Raw genomic sequence first — 24,262 nt, forward strand, 5'->3', positions numbered from 1 at the left:
TCCATCTCCCTAATGATAAGAGTTTTCCTTGCCAAGTGATTTGCTATACTTGTGTTACAATCTCTAAAATGAATTCACGCTCACACTGGACTTGAAACCATGGTGAACCAGAATGTGAAGACTTATGTCCTGTTTCTAGTCAATTCCCGAGGGTTTACACCAACTCTGTGCTCATTTCCGTTTTAAAATAGTGAGAAAACTGTAGCAAAGCCCAGAGCCCATTTTTGATTATGCTGCAGAGGTCGAAAAAAACACAAACAACAGAATCAATTTCCCACAGGCTACTTTGCTCAGTGACCCCCTCCAGCTAGTTAGTTGACTTATTGGACTTATGCCAAACACTAGCATGAGGTCACATGGTCATACATGGATGGAAAAGTCATTACAATTCTCATTTAGCCTAAGAGGCGAGGATCAATATGTTGTTGTCTCTACATTATGTGGGAATTGCGTAAGTAAGTGTATGACAGTAACAGGTTGACTAACCATAACCTTCTCAGCACAACACATACCCCACTGAGTGATGCCATTTCCCCAGCATCTATCAAACTCAGGGCTGGGAATTGAAACTCAATATTTAAAATGTGTCTGTAGCACTGGGTATTGTAAACTGTCAAGTTGAGCTGCAACTATTAGTTAATTAATCAATTAGACACTGGATTAAAGTTTGAGAGTTACAGTTTTGCAACATCTATATCAACATCTTAAAAGCCGGTATACACCCTCCTTCAGTCTGTGGGGAAGCAAGATGAAACAAATTGCAAAAACTTTGCACTGAATACATCAGTGAGGCAATCTCTGATTCCACTTGTTCCTCCCATGTCACAAGTTTGCCTAACATCTCGACACACACACACACATCTGTAAGTCCTAAATATCATCCAAGACACTGTTTCCCAGACAATGAACGGTATCTGATTCTGAGGCATAGTAGCTTATCAAACAACTACAAAGTCGGGAGATATGAGCAGCCACCACAGACAGCCATTTCTATTTGCTTCCTATTCGGGGAAAGAAACTTGGAGAATCGGGGGATGAAATTAAGGTATAAAAAAAGGAAGGAGAAAACAGTGCGATAACGTAGAAGATCAAAGCCAGAAAAGCAACCTCTCCTGCTGATTCTCATTACCGCTAGCAGGTACTGATACAGCCCAATTCCCATTCGGGAGCCGTGTTGCTCACCCATTCTTATATAGTAAACACATCCATGTAAATACACACACACACACACACACACACACACACACACACACACACACACACACACACACACACACACACACACACACACACACACACACACACACACACACAAGACCTCCTAGTCAGACAATCACATTATGCTTGTCTGTACAAGCACAAAAACAATTCCGCGAACTCTGAACACTCCGCCATCAGATATGTTTTTTTTTTTGTTTTTTTCAATCTTATCACAGATTCAAACCCAAAACACATGAATACAAAACAGTGTTGCGAGGCATGTAGAGGCAGGGCAGAAACCAGTGACACCGTGCCTCACAACTCTGAATGCTACATTAATGCACCTGCCTGAGTGATGGCTTGTTTTTTAGTAACAGGAGAGAAGAATAGAGCTCAATAAGGATGAGTGCCAGACTCAACAATGTGCAGCCTGGAGCGAGTAATAAAAGGCTAGTTATGTTGGATAAATGTCGACTGCAACCACACACACACACACACACACACACACACATACACACACACACATACACACACACACATACACACACACACACACACACACACACACACACACACACACACACACACACACACACACACACACACAGCTTAATTCCTTTGGAAAATTCCTCAGCAATCCTAGACAGGCTACCCCATCTGTCAGGGGAGGAAAGGGGTCAGGATTAATGTGTGTGTGACTGTATGTCTAGGTGTGTGTGTGTGTGTGTGTGTGTGTGCGTGTGTGTGTGTGCTGTGATAAGAGTGCAAGACTAGATGAACTCAAAAGCTGTTCACACTCTACTTGGCTGCTGCCCAACTGTCTGGCTAATATAGTAGAAGGCTGATTAGCCCAGTTAGCCGGTTAGCTAATGGGCTAACTACAACGCTGCTGCTATACGCTCAACAACACAACAGATGAGACAGGACCAAAGTTGTAGAGTTTAAAGGAAATCAACTATTCATGTGTTTTGGCATATGCAGCATATGTGCATGGAGACAATCCACACAAGCACACATTCATACAAACACACATACAAATACACCTCTTCTTACATACTCTTAAGTCTAACAGACTTCTAATCTGACACTAGGCCAGATGGGTCATCCCTAATTCAAGGTACAGGGATGAAGGAAAGAGGGGGGGGGGTTGGGAGTTGTTGAAGAAAAGGCACTTGTTCCAGAAGAGGAAAAAACCCAAATGTCATAAAACAAACAAATCAAACATTTTTGGAAATAGTTTCTTTCCGAGGGTGAGATGAGAGAAGTTTGATATCTGTCTCATATCAGTGTGTTAGGAGCAGGGCAGGAACCAAGATGTGATTAGCCTAGCTTAGCATTCAAACTGGAAGCAGGGGGAAACTGTCCAAAGTGAAAAATTGTGCTTACCAATAGAGGTGTTGAAATTAATCAAATAATCGATGCATCACGATGCAGACATGGACGATGCTGCATCGATGCAGTGGCCGACCATAATCGATTATAACGCAATGATGTCGCTCGTTAATTTTTCCGGCCACGGCATAAACATTCAAATGAAAAATAACATTCTCAATAGCCTAACCCGTTTCATCTAGACCAGTACTTCTCAAATAGTGGGGCAGGCAGGGACTGACGGGGGAGGAGAGATGGAGAAGTTTCTGACAGGAGTCAGAGGCAAGAACAGCAAGTGACGGTAACCGGCATAAACTTAATAAGAGCAGGAAATACGACAAAGCCTACATAGCCCTGGGTTTACCGTGAATACGGTCGGAAATGAGGAAAGACCTGTGTGTGTTTTATATTTAAAAACTCTGACAGCGGACAGCATGAAACCAAACAAATTAAGACGGCACCTGGAGACCTTACACCCAGTTATGTCAATAAGCCACTGGACTTTTTTCATCGAAAGCTCGATGAGTATCGCCAACAGGCCGGTCATTTAGTGAGCGCGGCATCAGTAAATAAATACGCACCGTTAGCCTCGTACAAACACCGCCACATCGCAAGGTGCAAAAAACATCACACAATAGCAGAGGAGCTAATACTCCGGCAGCATTGGACATGGTCACAATCATAGGTGAGAAAAGTGCTGAGACACTGAATACTGTCCCTCTGTCTAATGACACGATCGGGAGACGTGTGTGTGTGTGTGTGTGTGTGTGTGTGTGTGTGTGTGCTGTCTGCTGTGTTCAGACTGTTAAATAAAAAAGATTGTTTATATCTTACTACTTGTATTTTTGGATGAAAACAACCATATGAAGTAATATAGAAAACTGTATTATATTGAACTATACAGTATCTTAATGCATTCCGTCAAGTCAAATATCCTATATGGCTTTAATAGAGAAATGTATTTGAAGCATCGTGATGCATCGTGATGCATCGAGGAATCGAATTGAATCGAATCGCTGACATGATAATCGTAATCGAATCGGGAGATCAGTGACAATTCACACCTCTACTTACCAAGCTCTAAAGCTCTAAACATGTTGTATCTTGTTTGTCGAATCTGAAAAAAAAAGGAAATGGAAAAATAACAATTTGTGGGTTTAGGGGGAGGTACATGATCAATTTCTAGACGAACGACAGTTTATCTATCCAGCCTGCGTGTAGCATGGCCCACTATAGCAATGTATTGGTACGCGGATATGATTAGTGAGCACAGGTTTTGGTATAGGTGCAAACAAACCTGGCAACCTCACTTTGACGACAGGACTTTAAGGACACTATCCAGAGTCAGTGCACCTGACTGCTGTTCACTCAGAAATAATTCCAGCACATAACTCTACTACAACCAAAAAATGTTGTTTTTACATTTCTGTTTATGTATGGATTAAGCAAACAAGAAACGACTTGTTAATAAGTGAGATTTAGAGGTGCTGCTAGGCTTAGGCTTAATATGATGTAAGTCCTGTTCAAACAGGTTGTCGGGAGCGTCACAACACATCGAGAGAAGATTCCTAAGTGTAAACCAATGGAAAATAAGTTAAGGCGAGAAAAGCTGTTTGATTTGATAGAGGGGAAGGAGGGCCATGTTTGCTGAATTAATTATATTGTATGTTTGAGCCTGAACAACAGGACTACAATTGTTCAGTTCAATGTGTCTTTAAAGAAGACAGAGCACAAAGGTAAAGAAATAAAATAAAATCACTGATGAATGAGATGATCACCAGCAGATCTTCGGATGAGAGACTTACAGCACAGGGATATAAAATGGGGGAAACAAAGATGTGAATAGAGAAATGCTTCCAATGAAGAGGCCTGAAGTTTGCTCAAGAAACTTGGAAAGTATAACTTATTGTAGAAAGGTCATTAAAGATTAATCAATAAGAAAACACTACCAGTATGGATTGTGATTTTCTACTTTTGAAGAGTGAACAGAATTCTTGAGCAAGTTCCCAATGGGAAGCCCCAATTTACAGCAGTGAGTTTCACTGGTGTTGAAGCTGATGTGAGGATTTCAGAAAGCGCTTTTCTTTAGAGGGGAAAAGCAGCCTCATAAAAAGAATTATCATATTAAATCTCAGTGGAGTTTCTTCATGGCGATGATACATCACTGTTTCCTAACCATAACTCGAATATAAAGATGTTCCAGCACATGGCTAACACTCGTTGTGTTGGTTTGGGTTTATGCATTATGAGTGAGATTTGTTTAGGTTTAGGGTAAGCAAATCAGGGTAAGGCTAGCAGGGCTAATAAATTATGCTATGTCGGATGAGTGCATAGACTTGCATACTCGCCAATACCCAATACTGGTATCAGAACAACCCTACCCTAATACTCAAGTAGTAAATGAGTTAAAAAACTAACTGCCAACCCTAATATCAATCGGTTAATTATATAATATATATAATTATATAACTTTGTTTTTGAAAGTAATGGCGATGTTTAAAAATAAATAAACCCAGATTTTCTTAGTGTCATACATACTTAATGTGTGTAGGCCTCCCAAAACTGTTTAATTCAGATGTCTGAGAGATTGCAATCCATGGTGGGTGATCAATATCAATATCAACACATCTTATGACAGATTATTTACTTACATACAGCGAGGACTCAGCTGATAATATCGTAGCAGTGATGTGATTATGATGTGCTAATCGCAGCTACTTTATGAGTCAGCCTGCAGACTTATGCATGGCTTACCGCTGTCACCTGTGTGTTTGGGAGAAAAAGTGCTCAAGACTTGTGAAGGTCTGAGTCATCAGTATATGACGCACGGATCAAATGGCTGACACAATAGATGTTGAAATATGATCTTTTGGCTTTGTGTCTTGGCTGTTAGGTCCATCTGTCCGTTGAGAATCACCTAAAGGCCTTGTATTTACCATGACGGAGGAGAGGGCTGGGCTGCGGGGCAAGATGAAAGCAAGCATGTGTTGCAACAAAAGACATTGTAATCACAGAGGCCTTTGAAGAACCTCTAGTCTCTAATGGTCCCCATTCAGGGAGGGGCAAACAACACCCACTTCAGTCCACTCCTAGTCAAGAGTATGTGAGAGGGGTACACTTTGGGGCGAGATGACTTTACGAGTCAAGCTGTCATTCTAAATGCAGCATAAAGTGAGTGGAGCTGGACAGAAGCTGCAGCCTTCTGTATATCTATCTACAATGACTCCGCCTGATGTGTCAGCTTGCAACAGCTAAGCAAAAAGAGGGAGGCTGAGGTAAGTCCACTTAAATTGACTGAGCACCCAACCTGATGTCAGCAGATGGCTGATCGGAGAAGAAACCTCCCATCTCAGCTCCCTGTCCATCAGCCGGCCTCAGTGCCACTGCTAATCCCCTCGGGACACAGCAAGTCTCCTCTGCCACCTCCCAGCCAGCTCTACCAGCAGGTCCCCTTACCCAGCATCACAACAGCCACTGCTGCCATAACACAAACAATGCTATTTAAAGGCTGATGCTGCTTTTATTATGACATGTTAGCAAAGGCTAATATTTTGTGATGATATTCAGACTTTCCATCGTTCTGATGTCATTCCAAAACAGCATGATGTGACAGGTGCATATTGAAGTTTGGCTGCTGATTTGGCCCGATTACTAACATAGTCAATAGTTGCAGCAGCAGCAGTAGCTATGAAACATAGCTCATGGAGGCAATTAAGGTACTGTAATACCCCTAGCACCTGATGCGTCCATTAAATGTTCAAAACGTCCATTATTCCGCTTAGAAATCACAGAAAAAGGACACTCCTTATAACTCCAGAATTTGCTTGAGAATCTTTACAATTTTAAGTTTATCACAGTTTTATTAAACAAAGTTTATTAAAGTATCACAGTAATCCAGTGATAGGAATTTTTTAATGTTGCCATTTTGTGTGGCTCAGGGTGGTAGCCCACAGAATAACTCACTTAATCCATTGTAATAGAAATTTAAACTCTTATTGTTTAATGATTATGAGCACTGTCTTGTGTTACACTGCCTTTTGGCTAAGCACGCAGGGTGATACTTTGTCTTTTCTGTTACGCGTGTGAAGGTGTTCAACAGCCGGTTCCCAACAGTTGCAAAGTGTTACCAAGGGAGAAGCTGTGTCTTTAACTGTTTCTCAGCAGACAGAGGTGGACACCTCTCCTGGGGAGGAAAGACCGAGCTATGAACAAACAAGGAGCAACTGTGTATCTATTAAAAGGTCAATTGTTATTCTCTGGGGGTGACGAAATGCTCTGTCAGACTGTACGAGTGATGAAATTCGCCACAGTATCTCTCAGCTTTGAGCTCCATTTGCGAACGTAATTCTGATTATTGCAATAAAATTCTGAAAGACAGCCGCTCTATGGGAATTCATCTATTATTACCTATAACAATTCCCACAATAACTTCCTGCTTACAAAGGCATGGGGGGGGCACACAAACGCAATTGGGTGGTTTTGACTAATTAGTACTAAAATGTAGTTTGCACATTCCTTTTGTGTAACCACCTCATTTGTAGGATTGTAAAGATTAGGTAACTTACTGATAGTATTGAAAAGCAATGGCTTAGTATGAGACATGAGGCAGTATCTTCTAAATACTTATTTTGTTCAACCATCTCCAAAAACTAAAAATATTCAATTACCATGATATAAAACAGAGAAAATCAGCACAAGAACCTGAAATCAGAGAACTTTTTGGTATTTTTACTTCTGTCGATCAACTAGTCAATTAATCTACTAAGCACTAGTCTCAGCAACAGATCTTTGCAATTTACTGCAGCAAAATATTGAGTCAGTAGGGTTAAAACTCAGTGCTAAGAGAAACTCTAAGATGCTTTAGTTTTGTGAAGAGTTCCTTTGCAGAAATACCATTCAGTTAAATCGTGAATATAGAAATAAAACATGGCATTTAAGGCTTTAGAGACTACTGCCTCTCCACGCCACACTGGGATAAATCTTTAATCAGCCATCTGAAATATAAAACAAATAAATAAAATAAACAAAAGGATGGAACAGGAAGCAGCCTCAAGCACAGTTACAAACCAGACAAATACTGGATGTTGGACCGTTGCTCTGAATAAATACTATATGCATGCACCAATGTTGTACTGCACTACATGTGAGGTCCTGTTGTGTTATCCTACACCTGGTGTGTCCGTTTTGTATCACATAGTTGTCACACTCCCCAACAACCCACAACATGAGGACACACACGCAGCTCAGTCCCGTACATCCATGCAGACCAGCTGACAGCACACCCTCTACTAATACTTAGTGTTTTTGTCTGACCACCGCATGTTTGGTCCCTCCCTGACCCCCGAGTCCCCCCACCACTCCCTCCAGCTACAGAGTTCAGGCGCAGGTGCCTCCCTCCTCCATGCGCACTCAGCCCCGGCCCGAGGCTTAGCCTGGAACCTTGGGTATGTCCAGCATGTCAGCCTGACACCACAATAACAGCTTAAAAAGCACCTGACCTCTCCCGAGGCTTTGCACTTATGGATAAGTTGTGTTTGTTATCATAATGTCACTCAAGCACAAAGCAGCGCAACAGTTCCACTATCACTTGATCAATACTTTGGTTTATGACCAGAGGCCTGAAGAAGATCATTAATAATCCCATCAGCCTCAACTTTACTTTGTTTTTAGAGCTGATTAGCAGATACTAGTACGCTTACACCTTACACAAAGAGGAAAATGGTAAACATTACCTGCTGAATATGAGCATGAATGTGTTATGAATGTGTTAGCATTCTGACATTAGCATTTGGCTCAAACCACCACTGTGCCTAAATACAGCCTCACAGAGCTAGTGTGACTGTAAACTCATAGTCTTGGTGTTACATATAGAACAATGGCGATAGTTTTGATTTTCACATATTCTTCCAACTCTCAGTGTTGTGGCACTCTATATTCTATTGAATATTTATTTCTGCTTCCTAGGAAGGACAAATAATATTGAGTCTGCAACATAAACAAGCAAGAATTATTTTTGCGTTAGTAAAAGTGCAAAGATGTTTTTTAATTTAACTGTGATTTAAAGTTTATGAAACAATTCAACCGTCAGAATTTAAATGAATAGGTAAGTAAAATAAATAACCTGCCAGTTGTAGATTGCACAACCCTATTTTTGGGGTGGCTGGTTTTAAAAACCATTCAAAGCAGGTCACTAACCACTAACCAATCAATCAGCCCCTACTGACAGGGCCGTTCTGTAAATGGGAGACAGTGGAGGTCATGTGCAGAGACCTCACTGCCAGCCACAGCATCTGTTGGGCTGCTGTCAGACACTGCAGACTCTGACTGAAGTGACAAATGACTATACCATTGACAACGTCCTGTGAGAGTCCTCGAGGATCAGCAGCATTGAAAGCGGCATGTGCATGCATGTGGGAGTTAGTATGACAGAGGGGAATTAAAAGAGAACATTTGTGCAACAATTCAACCTTTCCAAGCACACATTTTTGTCCAATGCTCTTTGGGTACAGGTGCTAAAAAGACAAAGAGCCATTAAGACATAGAGTATACATCTCAGCTACTGTGTTTGCCTGGTGAAGGTGCAACCTTTATTTAACTCAGGAAAATCAACTGAGCAAGTAAACTGACACCCCATAAATAATTACAAAAATATTTATAAATACAAGCATAAATATAATATGCTGACCGATCCTGCTTTTGAGTGAGGTTATGTACACAATCTACTTCAACTGCTTTCAGTGCTTACACTTCAGCCAACCATTAACTGACATTGTCTTTCATTTTATACACTTGAATTGGCACGAATTTATTTCAGGACTCAATTTATTAATAGTACTTCATCTGACATTTCAACTCCTTTCAATGCTTTAACTTCTACTGAATTGAACTCCTTTCAGCACTTTCATTTAAACTAGTACTTCATTCAGTGCTTACACTTCAGCTGACACTTCCATTTAACTGCTACATCAGCTTCTTTCAGTATTTCTATTTCCACTCCTACTTCAACAAGACTTGGTATTGTTGAAGTCATGTGACATGTTGTGGTACATTTATAGCCTAATGTTAGCTTTTTTCTTCTGGCGATCACATTTACACTAAAACTCATAAAAGTGGAGTTTATTTAGTGAAGATTATCTTGCTGAACAAAATGTGTAAGTATCATAAACATTTGTTCACCTTGGAGCTTTTTTAAATAACCCAAAATCAAATGGAAAAATCCCATCTGCCTTTTGTTGAAGGAACCAGGGTGATGCTAACTTCTGGCTTGGCCTCAAAAAGATGTCATCCCTGCAGGACTTTCTTTCACTAGCTAGCACATTTGAACTTCTTTTGCCTTTTCTAACTAGTAGAGAAAGCTATTATTTATTCGTTTAACTTTCATGTCTGTATTTATTCTTTCATGTATTTATTCAAATGTTTATTTAATTTTTCCTATATTTAGGCATCTATTTATTTTATTAAACTATCAATTAATGAATAAGCCATTTCTTATCTTCCATATTAACTGGGAGCTGGCCAGTATAGTTGTTTTTTTGTATTTGTCTACTGAGCCACTCTTCCAAAATAGATGGAATGCCTTGCTCAAGGGCACCTTGGTGGTAGTTTATAAAACAGCAGAGAGCATTATTCATTCCCTTTTCCCAGCCTGATTGGCAGTCTTTGGCTGTTCAAAAAACAGAAGCACACAGCAGTACAAAAACAGACAATATCACTTTTAATATTCTCTGCCAAGCAGTGCTCGCTGTCTGTGTAGTGTGTAAAGTGTGTAACAGGCTTTTTCCTGACAGCCACAGCTCTGTTCCCAGAGCTTGTCACTGAGCAGCCAGCCATACTGATGAAAGCCCAGAACAGATAACGCCACAAAGAGAGGCTTCAACTTCACAGCCTGCTTGGCCTTAACTTTCCCCGGGCTTGGATAAGGGAGAACCCTGTCATTTTACAACAATGCTCCTGTAAAGCGAGCTCGCTTGTCGCCTGGCTTGAAATCTACACAGATAAGAAACTCTGAAAGAAAAAAGCCACGTACGACCCACACAGAAAGGCGCACAAGCTGCAGGGGTCTGCATTTAGGAGATTAGCTCTGGTTGTGCCGCAGTTTGAATCCACTTAGTTTCAAATTGGCCCTGACCTGACTGCCAGAGGGGGCTGTGTTTTTGTGGTTGACAGCTGAACCTGATCCTGTGGTGATCGTGAGGAAACTCGACTTGGTTTAGAAGTATAACAGCAACACCATCCACAGTAACAGCTCTGGCTCTGCTATCTAAGTTCTACTCCAGAGTGGAAACGATTACAGTCCCAGGCCCAGAGCACAGAAAACAATAAATAAATTGCTTAGTAAAAAAACACAAAACTGTCGGCTCCATACTCACTGGTTTTGTTGCACTTGACTTTAGAGAGAAGTTTGTGGGCCAGCAGAAGATCTCCACTCTTCACTGCCACCAGCAGATCCTGTTCTTTCCCCATAATTACAGACCAAACCACAGACACACAAACTGCTCGTGGTCGACAGCCAAGGTCTTTTTTTTTTTTGGTATTTTCAGAGCTCCTTCAGGGGAACAGTTCAGCAAACATTTATCAGACAGATAACAGGTAGCTGCTGAATCCCAGCCATGAGATGACGTTGTTGTGAATAGAGCCTGAGGTCAACTGGTCCAGGAGGTCTTCTTCCTCACACAGTTTGGGTCCATTATCTCTGATGGGTGCCCGGCTGTTTGACAGTGATCTCAGATCTCACAGTAAGACTTGTAGAGGTTTAGTCGGCTGCAAGGAGGCAGCAGCTGCCCAACCTGCCATTACACTGCAAAGGGAATGCTAGAGAAAGAAAGAGAGAGAAATCAGTTCAAGTCTATGATCATTTACAAAATACATTCAATGGAAAGAGTAGCCTCTTTCTAACACTACCATTAGGGCTGCAACTAACAGTTATATCATTATCAATTCATCTTTCAGGACCCTGAAACTGAAGCAGCTAAATGGAATTCAGCCATCCTTCATTTCACTATTTACACCTCTGCTTTTCCTCCTGTGACATGTCAGAATGTCTCCAGTGAAAAAGGCCTATAGACCCTGACCAATAAATTTGCCTTAGCTTATTTCACCGAGATGTATCGCATTGCACATACGTGGGCCAATAAATAACAGCTGCTGCACATGCATGTTACAGTCATATTTGATGTATTTCAGAAACTGTTTCTCCATTACATAGCAGCATACACATCAGAAAGCACTGACAGGTTGGTTATTTAATTGTAAAATGTCAATTCTTCAAATAAACTAATTTGGAGGCAACCTGTGGAGTTTACCAGAGGAGGATTGTCTTTTATGAGTGGTTCTCATTTTGCTAGGCCTAAGTTTTGTTATTATTGACTGTCAATTGCTTTTTCTGATAAATAGATAGTTAAATGCAGTGGTTCCCAACCTGGGGGTCGGGAAAGATTCACAGTGGGTCGCAATGCCTTCTTGATTTTAAGAGTTGTAAGAAAACATTTACACAATTATGAGCATATTTTGTTCATTTTTGAGAAGAAAACTAAATAAAATGTTATTTTTATTGTTTTAATTATTATTTATGATCTAAATTTTAAAGACCTGAGCACAAGCTATATTCAGAAAGTTTATTGACCAAAAAAGAGAGCTCATCTTGGACATAATAATCTGCTCAAACTTTATCAAAATGGTTTTACACAATCTTCCTGCAGTTATTGTGTTCACTGTTTGAGTTTGTTGTACAGTTATTGTTATGCATTGAATAGAATATGAAATATCCATAAAATATGTCACCCAGTCACTTTACTCAATGACAGAAAAGGGCTCCCTTAAGGAAAAAGGTTGGGAATCAATGCTTTAAATGGTAAATGGACCTGTACTTGTATAGTATTCCAACCACGCTTTTACTCTACATGCCACATTCACTCAGTGATGGCAAAGCCCATTGAACAGAAACTAACTAATTCATACACATTCACACACCAATGCACAGCATCGGTAGCAATTCGGGGTTCAGTATCTTGCTCAAGGATACTTCGACATGTGGCAGGAGGAGCCGGGGATTGAACCAACAACCTTCCAATTAGGGGACGACCCGCTCTGCCTCTGAGCCACAGCCGCCCCTTTAATGCATAAAATGTCAACAACCAATGATGACACGCTGAAATGTCTTACTTCGTCCGACATACAGTCTAAAATCTGATTCAATTTACACTGATGAACAGTTAAAAACCTGAAACCAGTAAATGTTTGTCATTTTGACTTGATAAATGACAACTATGTCAATAATTTTGTGCCAGTAGCCCCATTCAACAGCATGAGTGCCAAGGTAAAGTGTTAGCAATCAACGCAACCCTTTCTGACAGATGAATGCTGTCAGGATTAAGCATGTGACTCTAACTTGACCCAACTTCTGTTTGTTTTCTCAGATCCAGGAAGCCCCGTCCCTCAGGAGCGTGCAGCTAATCTGCTACCCTTCCCGTGCAGGAATAAGGTCTCCGACCATTGATAACACTCCCCCTGAACTTCTAGGAAGCATTCTTCAGTCTGGCGTTCTTCCAGCTTATGTTTTTGGAAAACGTTTGTTATTTTTCTCTCCAAGAAGGAAAGCGAGGCAGGGCAGCGGCCGCCGCTTTAAAAGCTAATTGCCTGAAATCTCAATCACGTGGGACAGCAAGTGAAGAAACAACACTAGAGGGACACAAAATAACCTGGATAAATGCAGTCCCCTGGTTTCCACTACTGAGGCAACATCAAACACTAAGGTTTCAGTGTGCCAATTAGAACAAGAGTCCATTCTATGTTAGGACTCCCAATGAAGCGGAGAGGCAATCTGGGAGGAAATAGTGCTCTGTTTGTACTATTATCTTGTCTCTTAGTGAGTACTTACTCTGCTAGCAATGGAGAAATTAAGCAGTCCCCAGACGTTCTGAGATTTAAAAACATCACCTGCAGACCTCAGGAGCAGTTTTATTCTGCTGGACATCCCAACAGACCCACTCAAGCAAACAACGTGTTTCAGCAGCAGCAGGCCTCTGTCTGTGGCTCAGTCTGAATTCATAGTCTATGTAGGGCTGCACATTTTATCAAAATATTATCGAAATCACAATAGGGCGGAATATGCAAATCGCAGAAGCTGCAATTTGTTAGATAAAAGGTCAAATATGTGACAAACAGCATTATAATTAAGTACTGTAGTGCTGCAGAGATTGTCTGGCATAAAAAGCTTCTTCTCCAGATGTAAGTAAACAGTGAAAATGAAACTTTCAGTGGAACTTGTGACGCAAAAATAATCATTCCAACTAATCATGAATCATATCACAATATCTGTCAAAATAATCACAATATGTTTTTCCCCCACATTGTGCAGCCCTGCGATGCTGTATCCTGGGTACACTTATCAAGTCAAAAACTGTCTGCCAGCTTATTCGGGGCTGTTAGACTGACAGTTTGGTTATTCCTCCGGACTACTAGGTGATCATGCAGCAGGGTAGCCCAGCAGCAAATGCCAATGCATATCTGAGCACTGACACATGATCTAAAACTAGCCAGGCACCTTGCCAGGCAGTAAACAACTGCCTAGCCCCTCACTGACACGAGCCAGAATGTAAACAAGGAGTCTGAAATGGACTTGTTAGCCTAAATGTCAGTGGATAGAGCAGTAGTTAAATGGAGTTTGGTGACTATGGGTGAGTTTCTTATGAAATCTTGAGTGGCAGGTGGCGCACATGTAAGGAAGCCAATGATGAACCCCTCAGCCTCATGTTCTGTTGTAAAATATTCACAATAATGAGAGCAAAAGCATCTCAATTTACTGTAAGTGTTCTGATTTCTTAAAAATAGGATTTCAAGTCTTCATAATTGTTAAAAAGCTTGATAGTATGTTTTGAAGCACTTATTTCTTTGTAAACTCTCATCACAACCACATGCAGACAATTTCAGACCAAACTCCTGTCTCAATTCTGTCAATTTAATCCCACCTTGCTTATACGCAAAACTTTATACCAATTATAGCAAATTCAAGAGTTCATTGCCATTGCTTGTACATTCGGCATACATCAAATCCATAAATCTGTAGTAACATCCCAGTAACACCTCAAGTTTCCTAACTGGTTCCCATGCTATTTATTCAAACGTCTTCCACCAAAATACACCGACTGATGCTAACGAAAGAGATGGAATAGTTGCTAAAGTTGAGATTTTATTTCAGTAAGGTTTTGTATGGTGTAACGTTATATGCTGAATTTACCAGAAAACACTAACGGTTCGTTAAAAGCTGCCACTGTTAGTTTAGAAAGTCACATAACAGGAATGGTAGATTTTTGACAGCGCTGGGATAGTTTCCCCTGGAGAACTGGGATTAGGTCTGGAAACAGCAGCCGGTATATCCAGCCTGAAGAGAGCTGGTTTTTAAATCCAAGCAGTCAGACAGTGTTTTCGGTCACATCCATTAAGGTTTGCCCGCCCTGCCACTCACCGTATAACGCTAAATCCTCCGTACGTTTAGCCTCTCCTCGTTTGCTAACTTGTCACTCTCAACTGTCAAGGTGTTCGACTCCCGGTCACGAAAAGTCCAAAAACACTCGTCTTTCCATCCACAACGCGGCATTGTTTGTCTAAACTGAGGTCGTTTCAGTTAGCTTTTCCCGAGTAAAGAAGTTTAGAAAGAGCGGGCTGTTCTCACCTGTTGTAGACGGTGAACTGCAGGTGGTAGCGGACACACTCACCGGAGAGTTACTGTGGGAACAGCGCTGGACAGCACGAGACGCCGGAGGAGCCAGCGTCAAGTGACTGACTCAAATGTATTCAATTTCCGGTAGTCACTTTCAAAGTAAAGCTCTTGTTAACTAAAGAACAACATATATTCAAACTTTGGTTGTCTTTCTACTTGTTAAGAATATGCTTTGCAGCTGAGTGTTAGCAAGTTTTGTATATACAGGAAGTTTTACCGTCAATTTGTGAAACTACTGAGCTGCAACCTTTCTGTAGCTCTGCCCGCCACTTATTTATGTTTTTATTTTGAAGGCTCTATTACATAACTTGTGCCAGTACAGCATCTAGTAGTCTTCTCAACTCCGACTAACTTTATAGTTATATTCCTGGTTAAGCGGGATCCCGCTGACAGAGTACAACACAAATTCAGTTTTAAAAAAAATAATAAATAAATAAATTAGGCCTTTCATTAGTCAACCCCTGACACCTCCTTTTAGTTTAATTTACCTTCAGAGACTCAAATGTAACTGTTTAGTTGAGAGCAGAGAATGAAACCTGTAATTGTCGCCTGCATTATTTCTAATGTAGACCACTTCTAGCCAACATTACACAAAAACAGTTGCTTGTTCCCTGCATGGGACCCCATGGAGCCCCATCAAGGACCCCTGGAGATATTGTGGAAGACTCAGTGGACACCCTGTGGTTGTGTGCGACATCTGCTGGTTATAACTGGTATTGACATTAGTCCTCATCAAGTTCAAGACTCTTCAGAATCTGGATCAGATTTATTGCCAGGTAGGTTTTTACACATACGAGGAATTCGTCTTGGTGCAGTGGTGCATAAAATATACAAATCACACAACAATCACACACAAAAAATACTTTAAAAATATAAATAAATAAAGATAAGAAACTGTGCATTGCTGTGTTTGTGTATTTTGATGCATAAGCCAACAAGTATTGAATAAACTGTGCATTTGGACAAAAAAATATTACACAGCATCTCCAGGGGGCATTATTGTACAAAACTTTTCATCTGGTTTAGAATTATATAGATTTTATAATCTTCTTTTTTATAATCCAGGCTCAGGGGAATTTTGTTCATTCTCTTTTTTTCTAAACTTGCCAGGATGATTTTGGTACAATTTATAGTCTATAAATAGACCTCTATGTTAACATAAAAGAGACTTATTAGATGACAAAATAATTCAGATCAAAACCTCCTATTTCTTTGCAGTTTGTATGAGACTTAAATTACTCAGTAAAGGCAGGTTTGGACCCAAAAGCACGACACAGAGACAGATTTTACTTGTCAAAAAACAGGAGTCAGGAGAAGGCAGATTTAAGCAGGCAGGGATTAGGCAAAAAGGCATGAGTCGCAGATTTCAGCAGCAAGTCATGCAGGCAGGTAACAAGCAGACAGGCAAAATAGCTGCTTAGTGAGGAACACATGAGATGATCTGACAGGAGACGGGTGCAAATGGGCCGGTATACTGTACAGCAGGGCTGATGGGGGAGGCGGGAATATGTGAGTAGAAGGGTGGGGCAGTCAGGTGATGGGGAATGGCAGGAACAGGGGTTACTGCAGGTCAGGAGGGAGTGGCAGTGTCAGAAATGACAGCAGAGTTAGTTGGTTCATTCAATATATTGTGTGCATTAAATACTCATTTAAAATAGGGCTAGGGCTAACATTTTCATTATCGATTAATCAATGAAGTCATTCATTTTCTCAACTAATGGAATAGTTGTTTGGTCTAGGAAAGGTCAGAAAATGGTGATATCCTCAAATGTCTTTTGTCCACAACCCAAACATATTCAGTTTACTGTTATAGAGGACTAAAGAAACCAGAATATATTCACATTTGAAAAGTTGAATTCAGAAATTGTCTTAAAAAATTCTCCAAACGAACAACGGACTATCAAAATACTTAGAAATTAATTTTACTTGATAACAAATTGATTAGTTAATCCACTAATTGTTACAGCTCTAATTTTGAAATGTACTCAAAGTGTACCAGTGAACTTCTCTTGAATCATTTAACATCCACCCTTGTTTTACAGTCAGAGGTTTTTTTTACATCCTCATTAATGAAACTACTTTTAAAATTATTTATAAAAGATGTTGAAAATAGGCTGCAGTATGTTAGATATGATTTTCAGCTGTTTTACCTCACTAAAATAAACTTTTGAAAACTTCAACATCGATAAATTACCTATACCATTGTCAGAGTTTCATAAACAAATTCTATTATATTGGAAAATGCTATATGTGCATAACTTTTCACCTCACACTACTATGCTTTGGAATAATAGATATGTTTTATACTGAAATAAATCATTATATTATCAGGATTGGTATGGGAGTAATATATGGTCTGTGGTTGACTAATGGATGCCAATGGTAATCTCTTAGATTATCAATAATTTTGCATTAAACATAAATTCAACCCTTCCAAATCAGACTTTATTAAATTACAAAAAGCACTTCCCCGTGGATTTATATTTCTAACAAAAAATATATTGGCCCACCAACCTATAATACCACAACTGGGCCCATTGTCAATACAGGGGATTTTAATCATGGACAAAAAATGTAACAATCATTTTATAAGAAACTGCCTCACTGAAACATTGTTCCCTGGTAGACAAAACAAAAATAATATCCTACATACATTTGATAATAAATCAGTTGATAAACTAAGAACAATGTACCTAAAATTTCCTATACCCCCCAAAATGAAAGAAACACACTTTAAAATTATGAACAACATTTATCCTTCTAAAGAATTACTTAGACTACGCTTTAATATCGGTGACAATTTATGCACATTCTGTGAAAATGACATTGAAACCATGGACCATATCTTCTTCTCATGTGATATAATACAAACATTCTGGGTTAACATTCACAATTGGATCAAACAAAAAATAGTATTTCCAGCTGTTATCTCTAGAGATGATGTCACTTTCGGTATAATCTTGCAAAACAAAAATGATGAACTCTGTTGCAATGTAATCTTTTGTCTAGCCAAATTTTTCATCCACAAGAACAGAGGTATGAAGTCATCACCCAAATTTATTGTCTTCATGAATGAATTTAAATTGTACATGAAATCTTTAAAACTTCTAACAGAAATTAAGGCACAAAAATTATATGATAACTTAAAGAATTTTCCCACTGAAATGGATAGTTAAAATTGACTTGAATCCCCCATATGAAAGCAATGTTTATTCTATTTTATGTATATTTTATTTTTGACTATTTATTTTGAGATGTTTTTTTTAAATTTTCTTTCAATTGCTCCGAATTTATTGTATTGAAGCACTAATGTGCATGTTGTTATTATGAGTTGGCTTGCACTAATGTTGGATGATGTTCACCTGGCATTCTTTTTACACTTGCGAAGTGTATGTACTATGAAAAGTGCAAGAATTGTTTATTGTTTATTTTTGTACTTTTTTTTGTAATAGTTGGGCAGCACTTAGCAGTATCAAAACCATGAAGTCATGCAGGCAAGATCTATTCATGGAAATACATCAAATGTTATACGGCCTTTATAACACAGGGAGGACAGTCTGTTTTATATGGGTTCCTGCTCACGTGAGGATGCAGACATACTCGCTAAACAAACACTCAGGTTACAAACAGTGAATAATATACCAATAGGGAAAGCAGAAGGAAAGACCATCATTAAAACACAAATGCAAAAAGTTTGGCTGGAATATTGGGACATAAATGAGACAGGAAGACACTTTTACAATATACAAAAACAGGTGGGGAAAGGAGGCAGGAAGGAGGAGGCGGTCATTACCCGTCTCAGGTTAGGGCACACAGAGCTTTATAGCACATTATACAGAATTGGAAAACATCCTACTGGTAAATGTAGATTGTGTGACCATCCTGAGTCTGTGCAGCATGTTCTCATGGAATGCAAGGGATATGAGAAAGAGAGGAAAGAACTTAAAGCAGCAATGCAAAAGGAAAAAGTGAGCTTCAGGGTAGGGAACATGTTGCAAGGCTTAGAAAGCATTAGGAGATATGTGAACAAGTACTTGAGGAAAACAGGGTTAATGGATAGGATTTAATATAAATTTATATATATATATTATTATTATTTATTTATTGTTTTTTTTGTTCGTTTGTTTTTTATGTTTTTATTTTATATTATTATTTTTTTTTATATTTACTTTTCCTTCTTTATCTGTCATCTAATGTACCACACTCCAGTCCGGTAGGTGGCGGCAATGCACCTATAAGCTGGATGCCAGCCGCCAATCAAATCAAAAAGAAGAAGAAGAAGAAGAACGGGATTTTTAAACATGGCGGTGAACGGTGTTTGTACTTCTCGAACGAAATGGTCTGAGGACATGGAGGACTTGCTTGTGGACTGGTGGCAGCAGTACGAGTGTCTGTACAACGTGTCTTCGGATACCTATCACAATAAAGCCGAGAAGGAGAGGTGCTGGGAGGAAATAGCCGTTTCTCTGGACCTACCCGGTGCGTGATAGACACACCTCAGAGTGTGTGTGTGTGTGTGTGTGTGTGTGTGTGTGTGTGTGTGTGTGTGAGAGTGTGTGTGAGTGTGTGTGTGAGAGTGTGTGTGAGTGTGTGTGAGTGTGTGTGTGTGAGTGTGTGTGTGTGTGTGTGTGTGTGTGTGTGTGTGTGTGTGTGAGTGTGTGTGAGTGTGTGTGTGTGTGTGTGTGTGTGTGTGTGTGTGTGTGTGTGTGTGTGTGTGTGTGTGTGTGTGTGTGTGTGTGTGTGTGTTTTGTTTGTTTGTTTGTTTTGTTTGTTTGTTTGTTTGTCTGTCTGTCTGTCTCTCTCTGTCTGTCTGTCTCTGTGTCTTTCTGTCTGTCTGTCTGTCTGTCTGTGTGTCTGTGTGTTTGTGTGTTTGTGTGTCTGTGTGCCTGTCTGTCTGTGTGTCTGTCTGTGTGTTTGTGTGTCTGTCGGTGTGTCTGTGTGTCTGTCTGTCTGCGTGTTTGTGTGTCTGTCTGTCTGTCTGTCTGTTTGTGTGTCTGTCTGTGTGTCTGTCTGTGTGTCTGTCTGTGTGTGTGTGTGTGTGTGTGTCTGTGTGTCTGTGTGTCTGTGTGTCTGTCTGTCTGTGTGTTTGTGTGTCTGTCTGTGTGTTTGTGTGTCTGTCTGTGTGTCTGTGTGTTTGTGTGTCTGTCTGTGTGTCTGTGTGTCTGCGTGTCTGTCTGTGTGTCTGTCTGTCTGTGTGTCTGTCTGTCTGTGTGTCTGTCTGTGTGTGTCTGTCTGTCGGTGTGTTTGTGTGTCTGTCGGTGTGTGTGTGTGTGTGTCTGTCGGTGTGTTTGTGTGTCTGTCTGTCTGTCTGTGTGTCTGTCTGTGCGTTTGTCTGTCTGTCTGTGTGTGTGAGGTTCTTATGGCTGTAACAGGACACTGACAGAGAGGTTGTTGGTCTTGGTTGCAGTGGAGGAGGTGAAGGTGAGGGCAGTCTCTCTACGAACTCAGTACTCCAGACTGCTGAAGCCTCTGCGCAGCGGGAGGAAGAATAAAGCCCTGACACCCAGACAGAAGAGGATCCTCACGTCCCTGAAGTTCCTAGAAAAACATGTCATCTCTCGCTCCACTGACAGCAACGTGAGTGTTAGTAGTTGCACAGGCTGCTGGTGAGTGACTTGTTATGTTAAAGCTGTTGTTCCTACAGTAGCGCAGAGAAAGCAAACACTGGCTCTAGACAGGGGCCCTTTCGCGTTTTTCTTGAGTTTCACAGCCACCGTAGTTTCTCCTACACACTTCACACAGCCCGTTCTCATTCCCAGGTCATCAAATACAGACGCGAGTGGTGTTCAGTTAGTTGTGATCTGCAACTTCACAGCTAGATGCCACTAAATCCTACACATAGGTAAGTAGTTTAAAAACACCAAAGGTCAACCATTTACAGAACACTGTCGTTAGGAACTGACTACAATAAGTATTAGTAATCAATACACACACTATTAAACCATTAATCAAACAGCAGTTAACGTCTTTAGCAGTTACCCAGTGTTTCTGTAGTGATAAGAAAACGTTAAAAAAAATGAGCATTTGGAATGAAATTAAAAGCTTCCTGCGCCAAACTCTCTTTAAGAAATATAACATTTGAACAATTCCTCATCTGTCCATAATAACACGTAGATCTAGAAACACAAGCTTAAGCGCATCGTTTGTCAACAGTCCTCTCGTCAATTCGGCATCAATATAATCCACAAAGGTTGAATTTATTCTGTACAAACTTCATAACTGGCTCAGCCCCCATTGTATGCACTCTTTCAATGGGAAGAGTGTGGGAATGAAACTATCTTCACTACTAAATGCCACTAAATCTTACACAGTGGTCCTTTTTAAGAGAACTTTTTCAACCCATTAAGGAACACTTAATCCTTCAATTTATCAGAAATAGCTGTGAAGCAGCTCTAAAGCTTACAAATGTAATGGAGTAAAAAGTACAATATTTGCCTCTGAGATGTAGTGGAGTAGAAGTATAAAGCTGCATAAGATGAGCTGTTTCCCCTGCTTCCAGTCTTTATGCAGGGCTAAGCTAACCAGCTGCCTGCAGTAGCTTCATACATGTGTAGAGACATGGCAAGAAGAATGCATTCCCCAAAATATCAAACTAAAATAATATCAAACAAAGTTGTGAGGCCTTCACGTGTGGTTGATAGACAATTATTTTGAAAAGTCCAATGACCTGACTATACAGAGGTCTGACCTTACACACAATCTGTGTCACAGCTCGACCAATCCCCAAAAGACATGCTGACTACACAACAGGACAGCGACGACAGCGAGCCAGACAACACAGCCTTTTCCCCGGACCTGGATTCCGGCAGGTCCCGCTCACCTGCAGAGAATGCTGCTGCTGTTAGGACCACCTGGTCCGTGGAGAAGGAGGACCGCTTTTTAGAGCTGTGGCAGCAGCATGAATGTCTGTACAACCTGACCGGAGACAGATTTTACGACAGGATCGAGAGGGAAAAGAAATGGTCTGAAATCGCTACTGCTCTGGAACTTCCAGGTAAGTGCTTCCCCCTGCTTTGTATGTGGTGGGAAAATGTTGCCATAAGATTCATCAGAAATAGTTATAAATTGTTGATATTGTTTACAGCTGCAATTAATTATTATTTCTAAATCAGCTGACGTGGATTATTTCTTAATTCATGGATTGTTCTGCTAGTCTATAAAATATCTAAAAATATTGAATAATGCCCATTGTCATTTCTTAAAGCACACGGTGGAAGTCTTCTGATTACTTGTTAATACAACAACAGTCCAGACTGATAGGAAATCAAATCAGAAAATCGGTTGCACACCCCGTTTTCTTTTTTCACAAAAACAAAGAAAGGAACTCCTCGTCTTGCTTCTTGGAAGAAAGTACAGTGGCCCCGAAACATGCAAAAACAGTTGTATCAGTATAGTCTGATGACTAGAATGTCAACAGTTTTCAGTGACTAAATCTATTCTAAAATAGCTGTGACTTTTTGTCAACTAAAACTAAATAAACAGAATGGGGTTGTCAATGATAAAATGACAATGAATTTCCAAATAATCTGCTTTAAACGTTTGTTAGACCTCCAAGATACACACCATGTGTTTTAGTGACCGAATGTAAACAGAATTTGAAGACTCCACAGCGTCCCTTTAATCCATTGCTATTGAATAAAGTGCAGCTTTAATGTCAGGGTGGCTGCTTTCTTTGTAAGATATGTTACGTGTTAAATTTTTTGGCGCTTTGCAGTTGAGGATGTGAAGACGAGGGCCAGCACGCTACGAACTCAGTATTCCAAACTGGTGAAACCGCGGGGTTCTGGGAAGAAGAAGAGGCCGCTGACATTAAGGCAGAGGAGGATCCTGAAATCCTGTGAATTCCTCAAAAAATATATCAGCCATCGCTCTTCTGAAGACAATGTGAGTGTTACATTAACATAAGCCCTGATAACTGGTGTTTAAAAAAACCCACACATCTGCTCTACATATCATATTTACACCTATTCTGTGTTACAGCTTGGCCAGTCGATAAAAGAGGCGCTGATGACACAGCAGGACAGCAGCAACAGCGAGCCAGAGAACACTGCGCCGTCCCAGGACTTTGATGGTGCGGCGTCACCTTCACCCACCGAGAGTTCCTCTGTGTCACCTCTCCCCCCTCAGCCCGCCAGAAAACAGCCAAAAACCCAAAACAGAAACGACACGGAGAGGCAGAAAGTTGCGTTGTTGCAGCACATGGTCGATGTTATTCAGGAGACCAGCAGACAACCGGAGAGAGACTGCGAGGACTCTTTTGGCGTCACCGTCGCAATGGAACTGAAGAGGATACGGAACCCGGTGCTGAGGAACAGGGTCAAAAGAGAAATAATGACTATACTGTATGATGCGCTTGACTCTGAGCATGTAACTGACCCAGTCTCATACCAACCCCAGCTCATACCAAAGGAAGAATCCCACTCTATAACCGTAGTCACTCTATAACTGTAGTCTCTGAATGTAAATATCAGGTGGAGTTCAGAGATTTTGTTCATTTTCTAAGTTGTGCGTCCAGTTTAATTTCCTGAGTCTGAAATCAGATAGTTACATTACATTACATTACATTACACAAAGTTGAACTGAAACTCTCAATTTTCTTTGTTAAATTAAATATTAAAGCAGCTATAGTGGATATTTTTACAATAACAATGCATAAAATGACTGTAGTGATAAGTCCCCACAGCCTTATGGAGCTTTATAGTGAGTTTCAGCTCATTGTGAAGCTGTCCGGCTGCAACTTTACTGTTTTGGTTCACTCTCCCTGTTGTCATGGCATCGTTTTTACTGAAAGAACACTACTGAACCACACTACCTGCTCAGCAGCAAACAGCAGACAGACATGGTTAGCGACTACCTGGTCAATAAAAGACGATTGGGTGGTGCATTTCTCTTTCATTTTGGTAAAGGCTAGCTGCTTCCCTGCTTCTTCAGCTCCTGTGTTAAGCTAACACAAATCGGACCAGTCTGTCAACT

General features: G+C 40.5%; 2 protein-coding genes across 2 annotated transcripts in view; one reads left to right on the forward strand and one right to left on the reverse strand.

The window, feature by feature from the left end:
* LOC127372860 (caskin-2-like) overlaps window positions 1-15,331 on the reverse strand; it is a 57,172-nt gene extending 41,841 nt beyond the window's left edge. The window contains 2 exon segments of the mRNA XM_051416735.1: window positions 10,941-11,382; window positions 15,242-15,331. Of these exon segments, the coding sequence (XP_051272695.1) occupies window positions 10,941-11,034 (94 nt within the window). The 5' untranslated portion in view covers window positions 11,035-11,382; window positions 15,242-15,331.
* A 4,239-nt stretch (window positions 15,332-19,570) lies between these two features.
* On the forward strand, window positions 19,571-24,171 carry wu:fb74b10 (uncharacterized). The gene is made up of 5 exons (XM_051416809.1): window positions 19,571-19,768; window positions 20,697-20,866; window positions 22,001-22,283; window positions 23,004-23,173; window positions 23,270-24,171. The coding sequence occupies exons 1-5, from the start codon at window positions 19,591-19,593 to the stop codon at window positions 23,732-23,734; spliced, it is 1,266 nt and encodes a 421-aa protein (XP_051272769.1). The 5' UTR covers window positions 19,571-19,590; the 3' UTR covers window positions 23,735-24,171.
* Window positions 24,172-24,262: the final 91 nt, after the last annotated feature.

Source organism: Dicentrarchus labrax, unplaced genomic scaffold, assembly GCF_905237075.1.
Source record: "Dicentrarchus labrax unplaced genomic scaffold, dlabrax2021, whole genome shotgun sequence".
NCBI classification, from domain to species: Eukaryota; Metazoa; Chordata; class Actinopteri; family Moronidae; genus Dicentrarchus; species Dicentrarchus labrax.